This window comes from Monodelphis domestica, chromosome 3, assembly GCF_027887165.1.
Source record: "Monodelphis domestica isolate mMonDom1 chromosome 3, mMonDom1.pri, whole genome shotgun sequence".
Classification (NCBI taxonomy): Eukaryota; Metazoa; Chordata; class Mammalia; order Didelphimorphia; family Didelphidae; genus Monodelphis; species Monodelphis domestica.
Genome location: NC_077229.1, coordinates 286,546,640 through 286,568,390, shown reverse-complemented (window position 1 = coordinate 286,568,390; position 21,751 = coordinate 286,546,640). Strand labels below are relative to the sequence as shown.

Below are 21,751 nucleotides of genomic sequence, written 5' to 3'. Positions count from 1 at the left end.
GACAGAAAACAGTGAGTGGTAGCAGGCACAAAAGATTAGGCAAATTTTTTCAAGGATGGTTGGTGTTAATACCACGAGGATAATTTTAGTTTATATCCTAAACCAAACTTACACACCGTTGAATCCAGTTGAGAATTCAATAACTTTGGGATCTGTGCTACACCTGGTATCCTACTGGTGAGCTGATCTTATCTCAGAGCCTGACATGGAGAAATACCATGACTCCTGATCCAGACCTACAGGTCATGGCAATCAAGAGAGGCATCAGAGTCCACAATCTGATATGTGTTTGTTTATTATTCCTGGCAGGGTCACTGGCAGGGTCGGGCTAAATTTTGAAGTCAATGAGGTTTGTTTCTTTGGCACCTCCCATTTCATCTCTCAGTGCTCTTCTTTCTCATCTGTGATCTGTCTCCCCCTCCCCATTCTCTCTATTTAAGCTATTCCTCTTACTTTCCCCCAGTTTTCCAATGTTCTTGTGATGTCCAGATTCCAAAAAACAGTGATCTGATAAAAATCCATCTACAGAAAATGAATGAAGCATGTTTTAGGAGTTTAATTAATTTTAAAGTCACATTTTAAAAGGGGACTTTCTGAAAGGAATGAATCTCTAACAGGATTTTAAGAGCTATGTGGCAGAAACGTGGGATAAAAATTATGAGATTTCCTGGAAACCCAAAATCATTTCACAAAAGTCTAACTTCTACTGGCTATACTTGAGGTCATAGAATTATATATTTCGGGCTAGAAGGAATGTGACAGACCAAGAACAGAGTGCTTTTCCCAGTATACTTAGTGCCTCTTCAGATTAATCTGAATCATATATCTTTGGCTCTTGAGAAGAAGCTAATAACTTCTCTGTTGGAAAAAATCCTTATATGATGGAGTATTTTCTGTTTAGAACTACTGTCTGCTTCTTAGTTAGTACAGCTTGTGAAGAGGTAAGTTAATTACATGTCCAAACATTTTCAGTTGTGACCTACTCTTTTGATCCCATTTGGGGTTTTCTTGGCAAAAATACTGGAGGGATTAGCCATTTCCTTCACTAGCTCATTTTACAGATGAGGAAATTTAAGGCAAACAGGGGTAAGTGACTTACCTAGGGGCACAAAGCTAATAAGCATCTGAGGTCAGATTTGAATTCTGGAAGATGAGTCTTCTTAATTCCAGGCTCTGCACTCTATCCACTGTGCCACTCAGCTGCCTCTGAGTTAATTGCGTACCACAGTTAAAAACAACAACAACAACAACAACAACAAAACAACCATCTCCTAAAGAAGTCAGAAGAATAAGACAGTTTTTTGAGTCCAGGTTCTCTTTGATATCTCTGGAGCTTTTGACTACCTCCTTGTTACTGAAACTTTTCTCCCCTTGATTTCTATGATATCAGACTACTCGGTTTTGTGTGGATGTATAGAATTGTGAGACTGGCAGGGATTTTAAGTATGATCAGGTTTAGCTCTTTCATTATGCAGATGAGGAAATAGATGGTCAGAGTACTTCTAGCTTCTTGAACCATACCACCCCTCCATCTAACTAGAGCAATGCTCCTCTAGGACTTGTCTGGTACCTTTTCTCCTCCTCTTAATTCTCTATTCTTAAGAGAACTCATGCATCCCCTTGGCTTCCCTGGTGAACTCTTTGTGGGTAACTTAAGGATGTCTCTAGTCTTGCACAATTGCCTGTCACAGTTTTATTTCTTTCTACTAGACATTTAAACATTGATATCACCTAGAATTCAGTAACCCAGAAATGGCCATCATCTTCTTACTTTACTCCCAGTGACAACAATAGCAGCAGCAACAACAACCTTTCTCCTTCCCAACTAGAGTATAACCTCCTTTGGGGCAGAAACTTCCCTTGTGTCTATGTTCCTTGTGCCTAGCACAGGGCCTGACACATATGACAGGCTTTTAAAAATGCTTATTGGTTGAGTGGTGCTACCTTTCTGTAGTATCCCACTACAGAAACTTTGTGGTTCCCCTGCCTTCTTCTCTCTCTACATCCATATGACCACCTTGTCATGGTGTTTTTGCCTTTCAGTTATTTCTCATATCTTTCTATTCTACTTCCACTGCCATGAACTTAGATCATTAGCATGCTTTTTTTAAAAGCTCTATGATGGAGTATTTTCCATTTAGGACTACTGCCTTACTGTCACTGTGTTCCTCAGAAGACTCTTGGGGCTCCTTGTTATCTGAGATTAATACTAGACACTACAGAATAACTTTAAAGGATTTTTATAACATATTTAACCTACAAATCCAATTTTATCTTTCTCTTTCACTCCAATTGAAGCTTCCATTCTGGACAGACTGATCTTGTGAGTATTCTGTGCTCATTCTGTGCTGGTGACTGGAAATCCCCCCCCCCCCCAACATTTCCCAATTGAAGGGACTTTCTGAAGAGAAACCTGAGCAGACTTTACCTCAGCTCCTGTTGCCCAGGGGTGAGTCAACCTGACTGTCTCTCAGTGGGCTCAGGCTGCCAAAGCCTGAGTTCCCCCCAAACTCGAGGAGGGAGGGGAAAGGGTTTAGATAGAGAAGGGACCCCCTTTCCCCACTTTCCTATTCTTTTCTGCCCTTTATTCCTTTTGTATTACCTGATTGAGTTGACATTAAAAGTTCTCTGTTCCCCAAGCTGAGTGTGAGTGAACAGATCAAGGGGAGACCCTTTGGTCTTGAGTAGTGGAGGGGGGACAAGAGGGACAAGAGTGAATCTAGGAGAGTGGCTTTAGCTAAGGAGGGAAGGCAGAAGAGGGGAAATCTTCAAACGCCCTCTCCTCTCTCTGAGCCAACACATTACATCTGCTGTCCCCCCTGTATCCCACTTTGTGGAAGGGGGGTCTCCTCTCTTTCCCTCTCTCCATACCAAAAGTCCAAATTTCCCTCGGGGTTATAAACTTCCTGCCTTTTATCTTTTTTTAAAAAATACAACAGAGCTAACCCAAGTGGATATTGTGGATAAGGAAGAGGGAAAAGTAAAAGATATTCCTAAGCTTATGGAAACTGAGAATGTGGTGATGGTTTTTATAGAAATAGGGATGTTTAGGGGCAGCTAGGTGACTAAGTGGATTGAGAGGCAGATTAAAGATGGGAGGTCCTGGATTCAAATCTAGCCTCAGATACTTCCTAGCTGTGTGACCCTTAACTCTTATTGCCTATCCCTTACTGCTTCTCTAATATGGAACCAATATACAGTATTGATTCCAAGATGGAAGTTAAGTTTTTTTCTTTTAAAGAAAGAAATAAAGAAGTTTGATGGAAGGGTATATTTACTAAGGAAGATGAATTCAGTTTTTTATATGTTGAGGTTTAGGAATATCTAAGTTGATATATAACCAGTGGATGTATTTAGAAGACAACAGGTATTGAAGGTCAGGGGAGTAACTATGGCTGAGTATATAGATTTAAGAGTCAACGAATAGAGTTGGTATTTGCATCTGAGGAAGTGAGCAAGATAACTCTAGAAGAAATAGTAAATAGAAGAACCACAAAATAAACCATTGGAGATATCCATACAGAAGAGTTGTGAGATAGATGATGAATTAATAAAGGAGCTTGAGAAATTATCAGAGAGTTAGAAAATGAGAGGGAGAGAGAGAGAGAGACAGAGACAGAGAGAGAGAGAGAGAGAGAGAGAGAGAGAGAGAGAGAGAGAGAGAGAGAGAGAGAGAGAGAGAGAGAAAGAGAGAGAGTCTCCCTCTATGAACTCTTTGGCAGTCTGGTGAAGCCAGTGGTCTCCTTTTCAATGCATAAAATAAAAAAAAATACAAAAGAAATAAATTATATTGAAACACTATTTTAAAAAAAATTAAATGTTAATAGACCCTAGGTTTAGAACTCCAGGTGTAGAGGGAATTTGAGAAGTTGAGAAAGGGAGATGAGGAATACCCCAAAGAGATGGTCTTGATTTTCTCTGGAAAAGAGTAAAAAAAGATAAAAGAAACAAACAAAAAACCAAAACAAAATCCAACAAACTGCCTAGGTGTTCTTGATGAATTGAAGTCATCAGTTTCAGATGAACTCCAAGAATTGGTAGCTATGGCTGCTGAGCTATTGATTGTGATTTTCAAAAGCTCTTCATTGAAGAAAGGTGCTTTAGGTCTAGAGAAGGGTCATTCAAATTTCTCCTAACCAGGAAATAAGTAGCAATTTACACATCTGATGCTACAGGGCCTTTAGTGTTCTTGGACGATGTCCTTGTATGGTTTTCTGCCTCTCTGGTAGACTGTGTATATAAACCTTCCATCTGACATCACATCACCTTAACTAGGTGGAGACACTCCGTGGGGTGTCAGGTGTACTCTATGAAGCACCATACCTCATTTATGCTGGTCTCTGATTTTTAGCTACTCTCTGCTACCATCTGCTGGTCCTTGGCTACACCCATCATTCAAAGCTATCTGTTGCTTTCTGCCTCTATCTGCTGGAGGTATTTCTTTTGGGAAATACTTTCCTTTGCAAGGGAGGGCTAATGCTATTTTAGTCCTGGGCATAGCCTGAGGCCATGACAAGCACACTCAGTGAAGGTTTTGGACTAGGATTTACTCTTTTCATGTGAGATCTTTGGTCCCAGACCATTATCTGACTTGGGGTTAGGAAATTCCTTTGAAATATCTTACAAATCCTTCAATGTTAGTCCACATTCCCAACAATTTTGGGTACTTCTCAAAAAGAGATGTGTTGATAATGATATTGTGATAAATTGATATTGATATTGAGTGGTAAAACTCTACTCCTATAAAAAATTACCTCAATTGATTCTCATAAGAACTCTGTGAAGTAGATATTATTATTATCCCTATTTTACAGATCAAGAGACTTAGTCAAAAAAGAAACTAAGTGATTTTCCTGGGATCAAAAAGCTGGTAAATGTCTGAGTTTGGATTTAAATTCAGATTTTCTGGGTGGCCAGTACTCTATCCACTGAGCGACCACTTGTCTTAAAGCATAGATCGAATACTTATCAAATTGGAAAATAACATAAAACTATGAAATATAACAACCAAGACATTGGCTAATAGAATTAGGATAAAAAAAGGCCTGAACAATTTAGAACAAGGTAGAGTCTAGTAAGATAAAGGAAAAAAAAAGGATAATGTTTTCCTGTATATACTTTGTAAAGATCTATACAAAAAGTATGAGTTATCTTCTAGATCTTCCATTTTATGACTACTGATGCAAAATTTGGGCTGTGCCTCCATTATCTTTGGTTTTCAATCCATAACTACTATACTTCCTTTATTTATTGATACATTTCCTGGATGATTCTTTTTTACATTAATTCTTGTAGGTGGATCATAATGAGAAAGAATGCTGCAATCCATCTATGGTCATTATATGATTCTTCATCAGAATCTTTTTTCAGAAAGTATAGTGTTCATCACAAAGAAAGTGATAATTCCATTGTTCTCTGGCCTGGTTAGGTCATGTCTCAAATATTTTGTTCAGTTCTGGGTACAAATTTTCAGGAAGAACATTGATAAAGTAGAAACTATCTAAAAGAGGGAAGAATCTAAGTTAGTGGGGGGCCTTGAGATTATGACATTTGATAGTTGATTGAAGTGGGTCTGTTTTTCCTGGAAGAGACATTTAGGAAGGATAGTCTGTTTTCTTACATTTTATTTTATTTTAATAAGAAATTTCCACATACATTTTCCAAAGCTATAGGATTCATGTTCTCTCCTCTGTTCCTCCTCCACCCTCCAGAAGCCAACAAGCTACTCAATCTGGGCTATATATGAATCATCACGCAAAATACACTTCCATATTTTTAATTTCTGTAAGTGAATAATCTCAGAAAATCAAAACCCCAAATCATATACCCAAATAAATAAGTGATAAATAATGTTTTTATCTGCATTTCTACTCCAACATTTCTTTCTCTGGAGGGGGAGAGCATTCTTTTTCATAAGTCTCTCAGAATTGTCCCTGATCATTGTATTGTGTTTAGTGTCAAAGCCTATTACATTTGGTCATTCCATAATGTTTAATTTACTGTGTATAATGATCTACTGGTTCTATTTATTTCATTAGGTATCAGTTCATGTAGGTCTTTAGGAAGGATAGTCTTTTTTTAATTTTTAAAGATTTAATTTTATTTATTTAATTAATTAATTAAGAATATTTTTCTATGGTTACAAGATTCATGTTCTTTCCCTCTCCTTTCCCCCAACTCCCTTCCTGTAGCCAACACACAATTCCATTGGGTTTTACATGTGTCATTGAACAAGACCCATTTCTATATTATTGATAATATTTGCACTAGGGTGATGGTTTAGAGTCTACATCCCCAGTCATATCCCCATCAACCCATGGGATCAATCAGTTGTTTTTTTTTTCTTCTGTGTTTCTACTCTCGCAGTTCTTTCTCTCTGGATGTGGATAGTGTCCTTTCTCATAAGTTCCTCTGGATTGTCCTGGGTCAGTGCATTGCTGCTTGTAGAGAAGTTCATTATATTCTATTGTGCCTCAGTGTATCCATCTCTGTGTATAAGGTTCTAGGAAGGATAGTCTTGAGCAAAAAGACTCAACTTGAGTCTGAAAGGCAGAACTAGGGACAATGAATGGAAGTAGCTGAAAGTAGAGAAGAACAAGTGAGGCTTTGCTCATGAGGATAATACAGAGGTGAAGGAGTGGGGATAAAGTCCACTATCATAGGTAGCTGAGTAGTTAGATGATTGAAACTGATGAATAATTATTCAGTAGAAAGGAAAGAGTAAATAGTTAAATAGCCTGGTTATTTGTTGTCTCAAACTCATTTGAGGAACATCTAAAAACCAAATGTAATAACTCAGTTTGAAAATTCATTCTTATATAAATTGAACATTTTGAGACATGGAGTTAATAGGTATACTGGTATATTCTAGTACAAGAGTTAGCTAGGAAAAGTAATTAAATTGCCATAAAATCAGTTAAACTGAACAAATCTTTAGCATCTACTATGCATAAAGGCACTGAAAGAGAATATTAGATCAAAAGAAAATAAACTTAATACTCAGCTTAAGATCACTGTAAAAGAAGATGAGTCCATCATGTAGTAAGAACAAGATAACAGAAATGCATGTTTCCATTATTATTTATAAAAAGTTAAGAAATTTGAGGGTTTTTTAAAAACCCATACTTTTTGTCTTAGAATCAATACTACCTATTAGTTCCAAGGCAGAAGAGTGGGAAGGTACTAGGCAATGGGGATTAAGTGACTTGCCCAGGGTCACACCGCTAGGAAATGTGTGAGGTTATATTTGAACCTAGGACTTCCCATCTCTAGGCCTGGTTCTCAATCCACTGAGCCACTCAGCCATCCCATGAAATTTGAGTTTTAATGAGAGACCACCAGCATGTTGGGTAGTCCCCTTTAGAAGATTTATAGGAAGTCCCAGACAAGAGTCACGATTATAGGCTTGCCATGGATGGGTTGTACTCTGCATCACTGCAGGGAATATGGAAGCTAATAAAATAGATCCTCCCAAGTACCTAAGCACTTCCTTTATTAGTTTATTTTGGACAGGACCTGTGAGATTTCATTATTATAAGGAACTCCAGAGGGAGGAAACAGTTTCCCAGACTGGCAATTGTTCTGCAACTTAAAAGTTTTAGAGAGTTGCTAGGGGTGAATGAGGGATTAATTGACTTGCCCAGGGTCATGTAGCCAGGCTCAGTCTCTAAGAGGGGTTCTGTATCAACTATATCACATCCCCTATTACAAATACTTAGCTTAATATTTTGCTTAAAAAAGGTTTACAAAGGTCTTTCTCTAATAGCTAGTGACCATTTTATTCTATAATCTCTATAGGTCCTTCAACTCCCACTAAAGCCACTGAGAATTAAATCTGTGAGACCAGCAGGAGAAAGCCTTAGCTAACTGTGGATGCATTGGTCCAGATTTAGAGCATCAGAAATTAATTTTAAGGAATCAGTTGCAATCATCATTTAAAAGGTTCATTTTCTTATTGGATTAAGAATGAGAATTCAAGTTTTAGGGCAGATGTAAGTTTAAATGGTTTCATTGCTTTGCACTAAATTCTGAAAGTGTTCCTAAACAAATGAACAAAAAAGACCAGAATGGACATCCTGACAAAGATTACATTTAGCTTATACTTGGGAAATAACGTCTTGTATAGCCAGAACAAATTTAACTAGTTTACATCCTATAACTCTATCTTTTAGAGTAACTATACTGATAGTCAGACAATGCATGGGAATTCAGTGTCAAAGATAATATTAAAAATCTTATCTTGCTTAATATCAAATGATAACAAAAACTCATATTGCACTAATTTTTATTTCAGAAGTTTTTATTATGCTATGTCTTTCCCAAATCCACCTTCTCTCCTTTTGTAGCTTATAGAAAAATGGAAAGGAATGTTTTAATTTGAGCTTCAAATACTGGCCTGAAATATTTTCCCTTCTCTTTATAATTTGAGTTTTGTCCTGTATCTAAATACTGATGAATAGATGGCATCATAAAGCTGAAAGGTTGAAGAATAACACTTTCCCCAAAGTTTTAAGAGGAAAAAATATCATTTTAAATGTTTGTTAGAATAACTGCAGAAACAAAACTCAAAACTTTTCATGACTAAACTGTAAGAAAAAATTATGTAAGCTAGAAAAAGGGAATTGAGTTTGGTATCCTACTTAGCTAACTTTGGGGACTAAACATCTAACACTCTGCTATTTACTTTGCCATCTTGTCAAGTCACTTAATTTGAGTCTCATTTTCTTTGTATGTCCCATCAGGCTAAGTTATACCTCTAAGGCCTTTTCACCTCTAAATCCAAGGAAAGGATCCCTTATATTTCCTGTGGTCATAACACTTTTTGCTAAGAAAGGGGTAAACATCTCATAGTGTAGATGATCTGTATAATAGATGTCTTCTCCTCACCTTTTTCCCTCTCTCCTCTTTCTCTCTCCCCCCAATCAAACTCTTCAAAGAATAGCCCCTGCATTCTGTAGTCATGTAGTCATAAGAAAGCTCTGTGGAGGTGACTTACTATAACTTGTGCTACATCACCTGGAAGCATCAGTGATGTCTTCAGCTGGATTTCTTTCTTCTCTGCTCCTCACACAGAGGATACAAGGTTTGGTACCTGACTGACTAAATAAACAGTCTATCCATCAGGTACTGCTGAGTCAAATGTGAGGGAAAGAATAGAAAGGAAGTGACACACATATTTGGGGATAATTTTTAATGTATTTGATGCATTAAATAATGTTGGTGTGCTTGCCTCTCTACTTCAGTCTAGCATCTACCAAACTGTCAAAGTGATCTTAAGTGCACGTGACATCTAGGAATGTCTTCTCTCCCTTCCCACTCTACTAAAAAAAATTCCAATAGCTCCCTAGTTATATCAAACATAAAATACTCTGGCTTTTAGGACCCTTTTAAAATCTGGCTCCATCTCCCACCTCTCCAGGCTGCTTACACCATACTATCCCATGTACTCTGTTATCCAGTGACATTGGCCTTCTTGCTATTCCTTGAACAAGACTCTACTCTCTTCAGACATTTTCATTTGTCCTCCCTCCATTTCTGGAAGCCTCTTCCTTCTCATCTCCACCTTGGGCTTTCCCTCTCTCCTTTCCAGTCCCACAGAAAAATTTTGCCTTTGACCAGAAGCCTTCTCAGATTTTCCTTAATTCTAATGGATTATCTCTTGATTCTCTCTAGTTTATTTCCTAGTCCTTTGCATATTATCTTCTCCTTTAGACTTGTGAGTCTTTTGAGAGCACAGTCTGTTTTCAGCCTTTGTTTCTGTCTGTGGCAATAGCACAATGTCTACTTCTCTGGAGGTTGTTGCTTGATGAAATTTTTGTATTTGACATATTAGACAGAGTCCAAATAAATTATTTTCTGGTGGCTTATTTTCATTCCACAAGGTGAGATATCCATGGGAGTAAAACTAGTAGATAAAATACTTTAGATTTAAAAATGTTAGTCATTTTTGACTAGTAGTAGAAGCTGGATCTCTATCCTTGGTATCTTTTTTAATGTGCATTTTATTTTATATAAAAATATTTTATTTTACCAATTACATGTAATTAAAATTTTGACATTTTCTGAAGTTACATAATCCAAATTGTTTCCCTCCCTCCCTCCCTTCTTTCCCTTGTATTTCCTGTATCCTTGGTAATTAAAAAACAAACAAATAACTCTTACCTCCTATCTTTGAATTGATACTAAGTATTGATTCCAAGGCAGGAAAGCAGGAAGGGTAGGCAATTGAGTTTAAATAACTTGCCCAGGGTCACACAGCTAGGAAGTGTCTGAGGTCAGATATGAACCCAGGACCTCCTTCTCCAGACATGATTCTCTATCCATTGATCCATCTAGCTGCCCCTCATCCCTGGTATTTTTAAGGAGTGAATAAGCATGACACCTTGTCTATTCTGTGTGTTTGGCAAAATGCTAAATGATTTTATTCACAAGTCCAGAAATAAGCAGCTAGGTAGAACATTAGAATGAACTCCAGGCCCAGAATCTTCCTGAGTTCAAATCTGGCATCAAACACATACTAGCTGTGCGACCTTAGACAAGCCATTTAAAACCTGTTTGCCTCAGTTTCCTCATCTGTAAAATGAGCTGGAGAAGGAAATGGAAAACCACACAAGTGTTTTTACCAAAAAATCCTCAGATGGATCCACAAATTGTCAGACATGAATGAAATAACTGAACAAACTATTGCAAATAACTTTATTTTTCATTTTAATATACCCAATTTTACTTCACTGGGAACAACATCAAGATGCATTAACATTTTAAGAAAAAATGTGTCTTCTATCATATAGGAGTATGATACATTTCTCAAAATTATATTTCTCAAGACATGTAATATTAATTTTGATTTCTTTATTAGTCAAACTTAAGAAATTTTGGCTCCATAACAAAGCATATAGCAACCATACATATACAATACAAAAACAAGACATTGCTGACCTTTGCTTTGTATCTGGAGAAAACTAGCACATATCAACATTTGGAAAATACCTAAAAAATAGAGCCTGTAATATAGACCAGGAGATGACTGAAAATCAAACCAGCAATGTCGAGTAAACATATTGAGAATAAAATAGCCCCCATTGGAAGTTAGGGAAATGGGTTCATTCAGTGCTATTATGTTCTTGCTAACTCAAAAAGACAACACTTTAAATCAAACCCTTCAAAAAGGCAGAGAGCAGAAGGCAGAGAGACCTGAAGCTCCATTAAAGCCACTATCCTCATAAGAAAATGCTAGGAAAGTTCCTTTCTAATTGTTCCCCATTTAATATTTTCCATGTATCAAACCAGGTTCCCTTGGGAATTCCCACAGTATCCCCTACCCCCCCAAAAGACGTGTTTTCTGAATTTTATTTTTCTCAGCCCTGCTAGCTAAATTGTGGTAAGATGTTTGTATAAGACAAGTATAAAAGGTTGGATATTCATGAATACTTGCTGAAAATGATATAGTTAAGAGATAATGTAGTGCAAAATGATTGATCACAGAGACAACTTAGCTTTGAATGGCAATAGTAATTGTGACTTCCTTCAATCTGCATGTGCAGTATTCCTGGTAGATTTTTTATTTCTTTGTTTTTGTTTTTTTTGTTTCTGTCATATCACAAACAGTGGTGGATAGGAGAAGGAATTGAAGAAAGACACATGTCTAGAGTCTTGTGGCTCCATCACTCTGTAACATGAACAGCCTTCACCATGACAGGCAGAGTATACAAAAGAAATCATGACCATTCTTACTGCTCGTCACCAGCCATGGAATGTTGTGCTTTCTTTTGGTTCTTATGGTTCTGAGGACTTCAGAGGAAATTATACCAAGATGTAGGGTGCCTTGTAGACTCCTCTTTGTCCTATATTCCAGCAACGTGGACAGGTTTGCTCTGAAATATCCATTTCTTATTGCCACTTCCTTATACAGTTTTTCCTTTCCAGGGTCCATTTTCCAATTTAAAGCCCCCCCCCCTTTTTACCATTGAGTTGGGGAGATTTAGGGAGTCCTTGAAATAGATATTAGATAAAAATCCAAAATAATCACCCAGTGGTTAACTCTTACTCAAGTTTAAGTATCCCATATATATTATCTATGAAAGCAAAATGTTACTTGGTACACATTTTAAATTCTTCCCAAATGCATGAGCATGGTACAAGTACCCTTTTAGCAGAGCAATATGGCAGGCAATTCAATCCAGAGCAAGCTAACCAATGAAAACCCCAAGCACAAAGAAGATGATGTTCTATGACTGGGGCCTTTGTGGGACTTTACTCCCAACTTGGAATATGTCCCAAGTCATGTATAGATGAATGCAACATCTACCTCTTTTTTATTCCACTTTTAGCTTTTTATCAATACTAATGGAAGAAATGGCTGAGTTGTACCCAGGAGAGGCCTTCCTAATGACAATGCAAAGGATCTTCCTCTTATATTATAATACTATAGGGTCACCCCATTACACTTCACTACAATTTTAGTATCTAGATGTGCATTATAAATAGCCTTGATATACTATTTTGGTATGGGGTGAAATAGCTAAAGTTTTGGCATGATTGCCACAGAAAAAGGTTCAGGTACATTCACTACTTTGAGTATTGTATGGTACTATACTTTGTGATCCGGCTTCGAGTTGTACTGGGGGAGGCTGATCCAATGGTCTGGTTAAAAAGCTCAGAATTCCTTACATGGCCAAGTGTAGAACTGCCACTTATGCCACCAGTGTTCAGGCCAATGCTACCCAGGCCACCTCCCCCAGCTCCGAGGCTGCTCATTTCAATGCTGCCCCCACTTAAGCCAGATCCACTCAAAGCCATTCCTCCTCCACTCATGCTGACACCTGCCCCACTCATGCTAATGGCACCTCTGCTCACATTGGTGCCAACCATACCACCACCACCACCACCACCACTGATTCCAGTTACTCCAGTGCCAGAAACAACTCTCTCTGTTACAACCACATTATGGGCATTGGATAAGTCAGGATGAATACTTAGATTGCCCATCAGGCCAGAACTTGGTCTAATTACCCTTTCGGTCACTACCACATTTGATGAATCTCTGGGGTCAGGGATACTCAGGGAGGTAGGTAGTCTTGAATTTGGTGCAATTACCCTCTCTGTCACTACAACATTGGACCCTTCTCTGAAATCAGTTAGATCTAACATGCCCTGGAGATCTGAGCCAGAGATGGGTCCCACTACCCTTTCTGTTACCACAACATTTGAGCCATGCCGAGGATCATGAATATGTACTGGGGGTTGCAGGGACCCAGTGGTGGTATATGACTCAGTCACTGTAACATTTCCGTAGCCCAGAGGGTCAGGTATGGGTACAGATTGCTGAACGCTGGGTCCAGATGGATAGGTGCTCTCAGAAACTATTGTGGTACCAAAATGTGGAGACATTGGTGGGTGTCCAACAACAGAAACATCGATTCCTTGAGGAGGACAACTGGGTTCGGTGCTCTCTGGTGGCCAAGTATGATCGACTTCTGGATAGGAATCAATTTCTTTTCCCAGGCTAATGTCTGCCAATTTCTTAAACTTTGGCCCCAAGTTATCCAAGAAGCTGTCATCCAGATCTTCTCCAATGAAACTACAACAACCAATAGAGCCAGCAGAAGAGCCAACCCCTTCAATATCATAGATAAGTAAACAATCATTTGATGGTCTACTTTCATCTTCATCAGCATAGGCAAATGCTTTCTAGATTTGGAAAGATAATTTAAAAAATAAAAGTCACATATTAAATAGTGCTTTTTGTCTTTTTTGTCTTTACTAATTTCTTAATGAAAGAAACTGTGAATAAGAATATTTTAAAAAATCTTTTAGATGCCTACTTTTTGAAATGTTTCTTTTTTCTTCCTTTTTCTAGATCTTTCTCTTTTGCCTCTTCAATTTCCACATTTCAAAAGTACATGCAAAAAGTACTCAGAGTGATTCCAAGCTAAAATTTGACTTAATTGCTATCCTTAAAGAGTTTTGAGTCTAGCAACAGAGATTTGGTATCTAGACAAATAACTAAAGTCTAAAATAGACCATGACAAATATATGAGAAACAGAGTCCTATAAGAGTTCTGGGACTCATTGGAACATATGTGAGGAGGTGATATCATAGGATCAGAGTCTCAGGACTCAGAAATAATCTTGGAGAACATTCCATCTAACCCTCCCATTTTACAGAGGAGGAAACTGAGGACCAAAATGTTAAGTGACTGGTCCAATGTCATATAGATTAAGTGGCAGAGAGAGGAATTAAAATCCTTAACTTCAAATCCTATGCCCTTTCTATGTATTAAACATTTGAAAAGTAACACATAAGAAAGTCACTCTCAACAATTTGGTTGGCAATCATTCTTAATCATTGATTCACAAACTTCTAATATTTATCACAGCCCATGAGAGATTAGTTACAATCTCACAGACCTACTTTAATGGTCAATTTTCATATGGCTCAATTTAGATGGAATTGATACTATTATAACACCCATTAAATAGCTAATCTTCCTTTGCAGCCCAACTTCTGACTGACTTAAAGCTATTCCCCCCAAACTACAGATGATCTCTTCATCACCCAGTCTGATGGCCTTTGATCCAGTCTTCATCATTTTTTACCTTTCTGTAGAATGCAATATTGTTGATCTCTTCTCAAGTATTCTCTCTCATCTCTTTATTGTCATGACATTACTCTCTCCTGGTTTTCCTAAACCCACCCAGTCCCTTTGCTAGCTCATCATTCATATCATGGGACCTAACTAGGTATACACCAAAGCTCTGCTCTGGCTCCCCTTCTCTTTTCCCCTTCTATACTTTCTCAGTTGGTGGTTTCATTAGATTTCATGGGATTAATTTTCATGTCTAAACAGGTGACTCCAAGATCCATATATCCAGTCTAAGTATGTCTCTTGAGGTCCATTCCTATACCAACTGTCCATTGTACAATTAAAAGTGTACTTCCTATAGACATTTCAAAGTCAACACATCAAAAACAGAACCCAATCTTTCCCCTCAAATCCACCCTTCTACCAAACTAAACCCCACATATTTAAACAGAAGGCAAATCTTGCCATTTTTACCTTCATAGCATTTTTCATCTATTCCTTTCTCATTATTCTAAGAGCCAACACCCCAGTTTAGGCTTACTTTGCCTTTCACCTGGACTATCGTAGGGGCCTCCTTATTCATTTTCCTGCTTCAAGTCTGTCTCCATTCCACTGTATCATCTAGCTGCCAAAGTGACTTTTCTTAAGAGCAGCTGTGGTCATATCTCTACTCTACTCAATAAACTCCTATGGCTCCCAGTTGCCCCAGAATCAAATATAAACTCCTGTTTGACTTTTAAAGTACTTCATATCCTGGATCCAACCTATTTTTACAGTATTATTAAATGACTCCCCTTCCTATATTGTATATTTCTGACAAATTGACCTTTTCTCTGTCTCTCACTCATGGCAATCCATCTTTTAGCTCTATGCTTTTTAACTGCATGTCCTCCATGCCCATAGTGCACTCTCATCAGCTCTGCCTTATAGAATACCTCACTTCATTCAAGACAGCTTAAATATCATTTTCTACATGAGGTCTTTCCTTATCCATCCAATGATCGTTTTCCCTTTCTATAGCTACCTAGAATTTAAACTGCTTTGTATTTATTTATTCCATAAAAACTTATGTATGCACATGTATTTTCTGTCAGATTGCAAGCTTCTTGAAAGCAAGGATTGTTTAGCTCCTTTTCTTCCCATAGGAGTAAATATTGTGCCTAGCATGTAATAGGTACTCAATAAATGTTTATTGGTTGACAAATTGATTGACATTTTCCAAAGGACATCAGAATTGAATGTTGTGAAATCATTGTTATTTAAATATACTTCTGTTTGGAGATGGCCAAGTGAAGTGACATCACTCTAGGCGTTTGCATTGCTCTATGATCTCCCACTGGGTCTCTGGGTGTACTCTGGAGGGCTTGAAAATGCACTCTAGGGAATTCATCTGTCCTAATGCTACCTACCCACCATACTTGTGTTATTCACTTTTCCATCAGATGAAGCTATATAATAACATCAGAGCTGACCAGAATAAAACTTAATGTGTTTTTGAAAAAGCACTTATATGCCAATGGTGATACAGTAAACAATAATGCAGATGTTAATATGTTCCTTACCTGACAGAAGTAGCTCTCCATAAAGTTCATATTCAGGCCACCTTCTCTACATTCTCTCATGGAATTCCTTCTTAATGTGCCAGAATAGCCATTACATACTTCAGGTACTGCACATGTTTTTGTTCCATTTGAGACTTCAAATCCTGATGTTCCCATTCCTATTTCTCCTAGATCTGTCATTTCTCTTTCTTCATATTCATTTGTATAAACCCCTAAAATGATAATTGATTAAAATCCCAACAAAGCTTATTGCAATATTTTGGTTTATCTAAACAGGCACAACACATTTATGATCATATTAAAACAAAGAAGTTAGAGGAGAGGAAAATTACCAGGTGCAAAATAGTGAAAAGCACAGCTATTACAGAATCAGAATCACAGAATTCCAAAGTTGAGAGACCTTGTAGACCAACTAGTCTAACCCATGCCCAAATGAGAATCCTCTAGATAATACAAAAGAGGGGGAAATGACCATTTAGGCTGAGAACAGATTTCTGTTAATTAAATACTACAATAAAAATAAAGACATTGGGAGGGTGTGCTACAAATGCAGAGTTATATATGTGAGAAATGCATTTTTCAGATGGGTGACTGTTAGTTTTTGCTTTGCAACAAATGAACCCTCACAGAATAAGGGTAATCTAGAAATATTTGTAATTTAAAAAGAAAACAGGTCAATAAAGCAAAAATCCATGATACTATAATATGAATTGTAGATACTAAGAATAAATTTGCCTCTTAATAATTTTTAGGTTTCACTAATAGTTCTGTCTCTTGGGGCCAAGGAAGAGAAGTCTAATCCCTTTCTTGAATTATACTTCTATATATACAATACTTGAAGACAGCTTTGATATCCCCTTTTATTCTTTTCTTCTCCAGGCCAGCCTTTTCCACTTCCTCTATCTCTGGATGAAATATATGATAGGTCTTTGCCATCATAGTAGTACCTCTCTGAATATTCTCCAGTTTATGTGTCCTCCCTCAAATGTAGCACTCACAGGTCAGCATAGGATAGGGACAATATCTCAAGGGAACAGAATCTCATGAATCATTCTTCTCTTTATAAAGTGTAAGTTTCCATTAACTTTCTTGATTGCCCCATTGTATGGTTGACTCATATCCAGTTTATAGTCCACTAAAATCTTTTGTAGTTCTACTAAAATCTTTGTCAGGCAAAATGTTGTCTAGACAAGGTGCCTTTTCCCCCATATTATAGCTGAGAAACTGACATTGAACTCAAGTGTTAAGCTTTACATCTATCCTTGTTAATTTTCTTGTTATTGGATTGGGTATTGTATCCTTGTCTCTTAATATATTTTTTTAAATCTCGGCCCTGTCAATTCAGAAGTTGTGACCACTCTTTCCTTTTCTAGATGCTTATTAAGTGTCCTTTTGGTTGTGTCCAATTTTTTTTTTTGTGACTCCATTTGGGATATTTTGGGAAAAGTTAGTAGAGTAGTTCACCATTTCCTTCTCCAGCTTAGTTTGCAAGTGAGAAACCAAGGCAGGGTTAAGTGACTTGCTTAGGGTCAAACAGCTAGAAAGTATCTGATGCCAGATTTGGACTCAGAAAGATGTTGTCCTCCCCTTGGGCCTAGAACTCCATCCACTGCCCCACATACTTATCATAGAATTTGTTATCCAAACCAGAGGAGGAAGATCTAGAGAATTAAGAACAATGCCATCTAAAAACAAATTCTTCCTTAGACACTTACTAGCTCTGTGAGTCTAGGCAAGTCATTTAACCTCTCTGTGCTTCAAATTTCTCATTTGTAAAATTAAGTGGTTGGACTGAATAACCTCTAAGGTTTCTTCTACTTTGAAATCTGTGATTCTTTAATCATCATCTTTGCTCTCTGTAGTTTGACTTCCTATGGTATCTTCTATTATCAACAGGACCATATTTGTCCAAAGACTTCTTTACTTCTAGAAATCTTGTTTTATTCCCTTCATAAAATATTGTGGTTATAAGAATGGAAAGCATGTTAAAAGACAGCAGATGATGAGCCTGAGACTGCTTCAACTACTGAAATATTGGCCTATGATGCCACGTAACGTGGGATGTAGCTCTTGTGTGCCAGAAAGTTGTTGAGATGCTGGAGTCCCATTGATTATTTGAGACCTCTAGTTTCGGTCCTGGGGATAATGTGGAAAGGCCAAGAAGGCAGTGGATGAAAAGGAAGAGGAAGGAAATGGGAAGTGAGCATGAACAAATGGTAATTTAAGCCATTTACAAAAAATAGGGGGGCCTGCTCTTCTGAAATGCTTGACTTTTAAGAGTATTGTGCTGAACCCTCACTTCTCCCTATTTCTGTTAAGGTTCAGAGAATTTGGTGAAGATACAATATTACATGCTTGAGAATGAAAGAAACCATAATTAATTAGCTTGAAAAAACAAATGGCATGACTGTCTTTAAATATATGAAAGGTTATTCTGTTTATAGTGAAAGAAAACCAGATAACCATATCTCTAATAAAGACATGTAACATATAAATGGCTAAAATTAGAATAGATGTGTTTCTTTGGTCATATCCTAAGATCTTGTATAGTCTTCCAAAGAAACTATTCCCTGTCTTTACTGTCACAGAATACATTTCAGTTGAACTGAGATGGTTGGATAACCACCATGATGTTCATTCATCTTTATGCATTCTTAAGTATTTGAATAGGTTTAGTAACTTTGGGATCAACATTTTTATTAATGTTGAGAGGAAACTTATTTCTTAGACTATCTCACTGATGATCTATTTAGAGGTCTCATGATGAAAATGTGGACATTTAAGTCCTACAAATGAGCAATAGCTAAGTTTTATTTCTTGATTGAGTTAGTTAAATTTTTAGATGAAATATAAAAAATGAAAACTATTTTAATATCAGGGCAAAATGTCCTGACCATTGTTGACATGTTATGATTCTGCCTTGCTCAGAGAAATGAAGATCAATCAGATCATCTATAAAGTCTAATAATAAAAATAATAACTTTTACATAGCACTGCTTTTAGATTTGCAAAGCTCTTTGCCTAAGTTGTCACAGTTGACTCTCATAACTACCTTGTGAGGTACATGTTCTAGTTTCCCCAGTTTCATTGATGAGGAAACAGACAGAGATTGGTTAATTGATTTGGCAAGCTAATAAATGTCCAAATTAGGATTTAAACTCAGTTTCTCCTGTCTCCAAGTCTAGCACTCTATCCACTAGGTCATCTAGTTGTACTCTATGAATACAATTTCAAAATGTTAATTATAAACTTCAAATACCATTGTCTTCAAAGAATTAACATTATGGGTCATCCAAAGGCCAATGTATGAGGCATACAGGCATAAGTAGACCACAGAACATTACAAAGGTAGATTTCCATAGGAGAAGCAATGTAATCTGTGTCATCAGGGACATGTATGAGAAGAAAAGGAGATGCCTTGCTAAAGGAACAAAAATATAGGATAATTGATAGATGACTTGCATATTCCACTGGTAATCCCAGTCAGTGTCAAGAAAGAATAGTTCCTGCACTCTGCATGGGCTCCATTGGAGGATGAAAAGGAGGACATGGACAAAAGTGACACACAATGAGAAGGCATGGATATATTAAGATTTTCACCACGGGAGGGAGTAGCGCAGGAGCATAGTCGAGTCATTTCACACTAACTTGTGAAAGCAGATTTAAATATTTTTATTATTAGCATTTTCACTTTGGAAATCATCAAATGCTGAAAACCAGGGCTTGATTTATTGTTTTATTAATTGGTTATGTTGAAAATATGAAGTAAAAATGTTGGAGAAAATATTAATAATGCAGATGAAATCTATACTTGTTTTGTGCATATTTCTTCCTCCCTCCTCCCTGCTAAGAAAGAGTTGTTCCATGTTTCTCAGCACACCCCTGAAAGGCTCAGGGATGAGATTATAAAACCGTAGAAGCTTCATAGACCAAAACAAGAAATAGTTTCTCCAGTAACATATTCTTTACGAATGAGAAATCTTAAAATTAAAGGCTAATAAAATTTGAAAATGAAAGTATGAGTTGCCCTTAACAATAAGAAATGTAAAGATTTCTTTCTCATCATTTAAAATATGTAATATGAAATAAATTTGTATTCCACTTACTAGCAGTGTTAATGCAGTCAGCTGAATCTGTATGGCCCCGGCCGTCCGGTGGCACTGTCACTGGCATAACTGGGATACAGATGTTGGTTATCTAAAGAAAAGGAAACCATTATTTCCTCCCTTTGGCAACAAACAAAAAAAGTGATTTCCCCCCATCATATATTTCATATTCTTTGTCCTCTATTTAACTCAGGTTTCTAAAGTACTTTAAAAAAACATTTAGATCTGCAACTTCATTTGATGTGAGAAGGTGAGCAAAGTCCTTTAGGATATATTAGCTCCTGCTGTTATATGGACTTGGAGAGATATGTGATTCATTGAAAAGGCTGAATGACTTGCCAAGATCACAAAACCATCTTGTATCAGAGGCAGTGTTGAACCCAGGTCTTTCTGATTCTGGCTCTTTCTACACTATGATTATTCTTCTTTACATATTTTATAAATATGTGTATATCTTCTTAAAAATACACAAGAAGCTTTGTGATCTGCTACTCCCTATCCTCATTTAGAAAGTTTTTCCTGATTAAGTTAGTCCCATTCTATGCTTTACTCTGCATATGACATTTCATATTATATTAATTTTGTTTATATTAAAATGTTAGACCTGAAATCATTTCCCACTTTCAGTGTGTTCCATCTCTAATTACACTGTTAAGTTCTTGAAGCAATGGGATATTCTATTTGGTTTTCTTTCTTCTTTTTTTCCTATTACTATCCCTTGCCAGAACCTAATAGGAAAGTTTATGCCCAGTAGATTTTTAATAAATATGAATTGCTGCATTTCAGAACTCTTAATTTATTTAGAACCTAGGCTTCAGTTCAAGTGCAAAGGACATTTTTACAAGATCAATACTTACTGGCTGGGGTTCTTCTAGTGCCCATGTTTGGATAGCACCTTCTGAACACTCTGGAACAGGCTCAAAGCCTCCTCCCACACCACTGGGACCCCCACAGCCACATACTGTCAGCAAGAGTGGAACCACTGGCAAAGAGAAGTAGAAATACATTGCAATTAGCAATAGATCTAGGTTTTCATGGAAACAATTTTTAAAAAGTTAAAATTATGTTTAGTTAAATGAGAAAACTTTATAGTTAACACATTTTGGAATTATTATACAAGTTGAAAAAAACAACTTTAATGGATTTCAAACACTGAAATAAATTTAAGCTTCTGTTACTGAATGTAGTCAATTATATAGTGGTAGAGTGGCCATTTCTATACTCCTGTTATTATTCTTATTTTTAAAACCCTTACCTTCCTTCTTGGAGTCAATACTGTGTATTGGCTCCAAGTCAGAAGAGTGGTAAGGGCTAGGCAATGGGGGTCAAGTGACTTGCTCAGGGTCACAGAGCTGGGGAAGTGTCTGAAGTCAGATTTGAACCCAGGACCTCCTGTCTCTAAGTCTGGCTCTCAATCCACTGAGCTACCCAGCTGCCCCTACTCCTGTTATTTTATATCCCTTCTTTAGAACTTCATCTAATTTTCCATAGTTGACCT

The 21,751-nt window shown here is 37.1% G+C and overlaps 1 protein-coding gene across 1 annotated transcript in view; it reads right to left on the bottom strand.

Annotated features, from left to right (window-relative positions):
• Positions 1-11,571: 11,571 nt before the first annotated feature.
• The window catches only part of DSG1 (desmoglein 1), a 46,922-nt gene continuing 36,742 nt past the window's right edge, over positions 11,572-21,751 (bottom strand). The window contains exons 12-15 of the mRNA XM_007487207.2: positions 21,111-21,235; positions 20,254-20,344; positions 16,148-16,359; positions 11,572-13,689 (exon numbers count right to left, since the gene is read on the bottom strand). Coding sequence (XP_007487269.2) covers positions 12,568-13,689; positions 16,148-16,359; positions 20,254-20,344; positions 21,111-21,235 — 1,550 coding nt within the window. The 3' untranslated portion in view covers positions 11,572-12,567. The remainder of the gene's footprint in view (positions 13,690-16,147; positions 16,360-20,253; positions 20,345-21,110; positions 21,236-21,751) is intronic.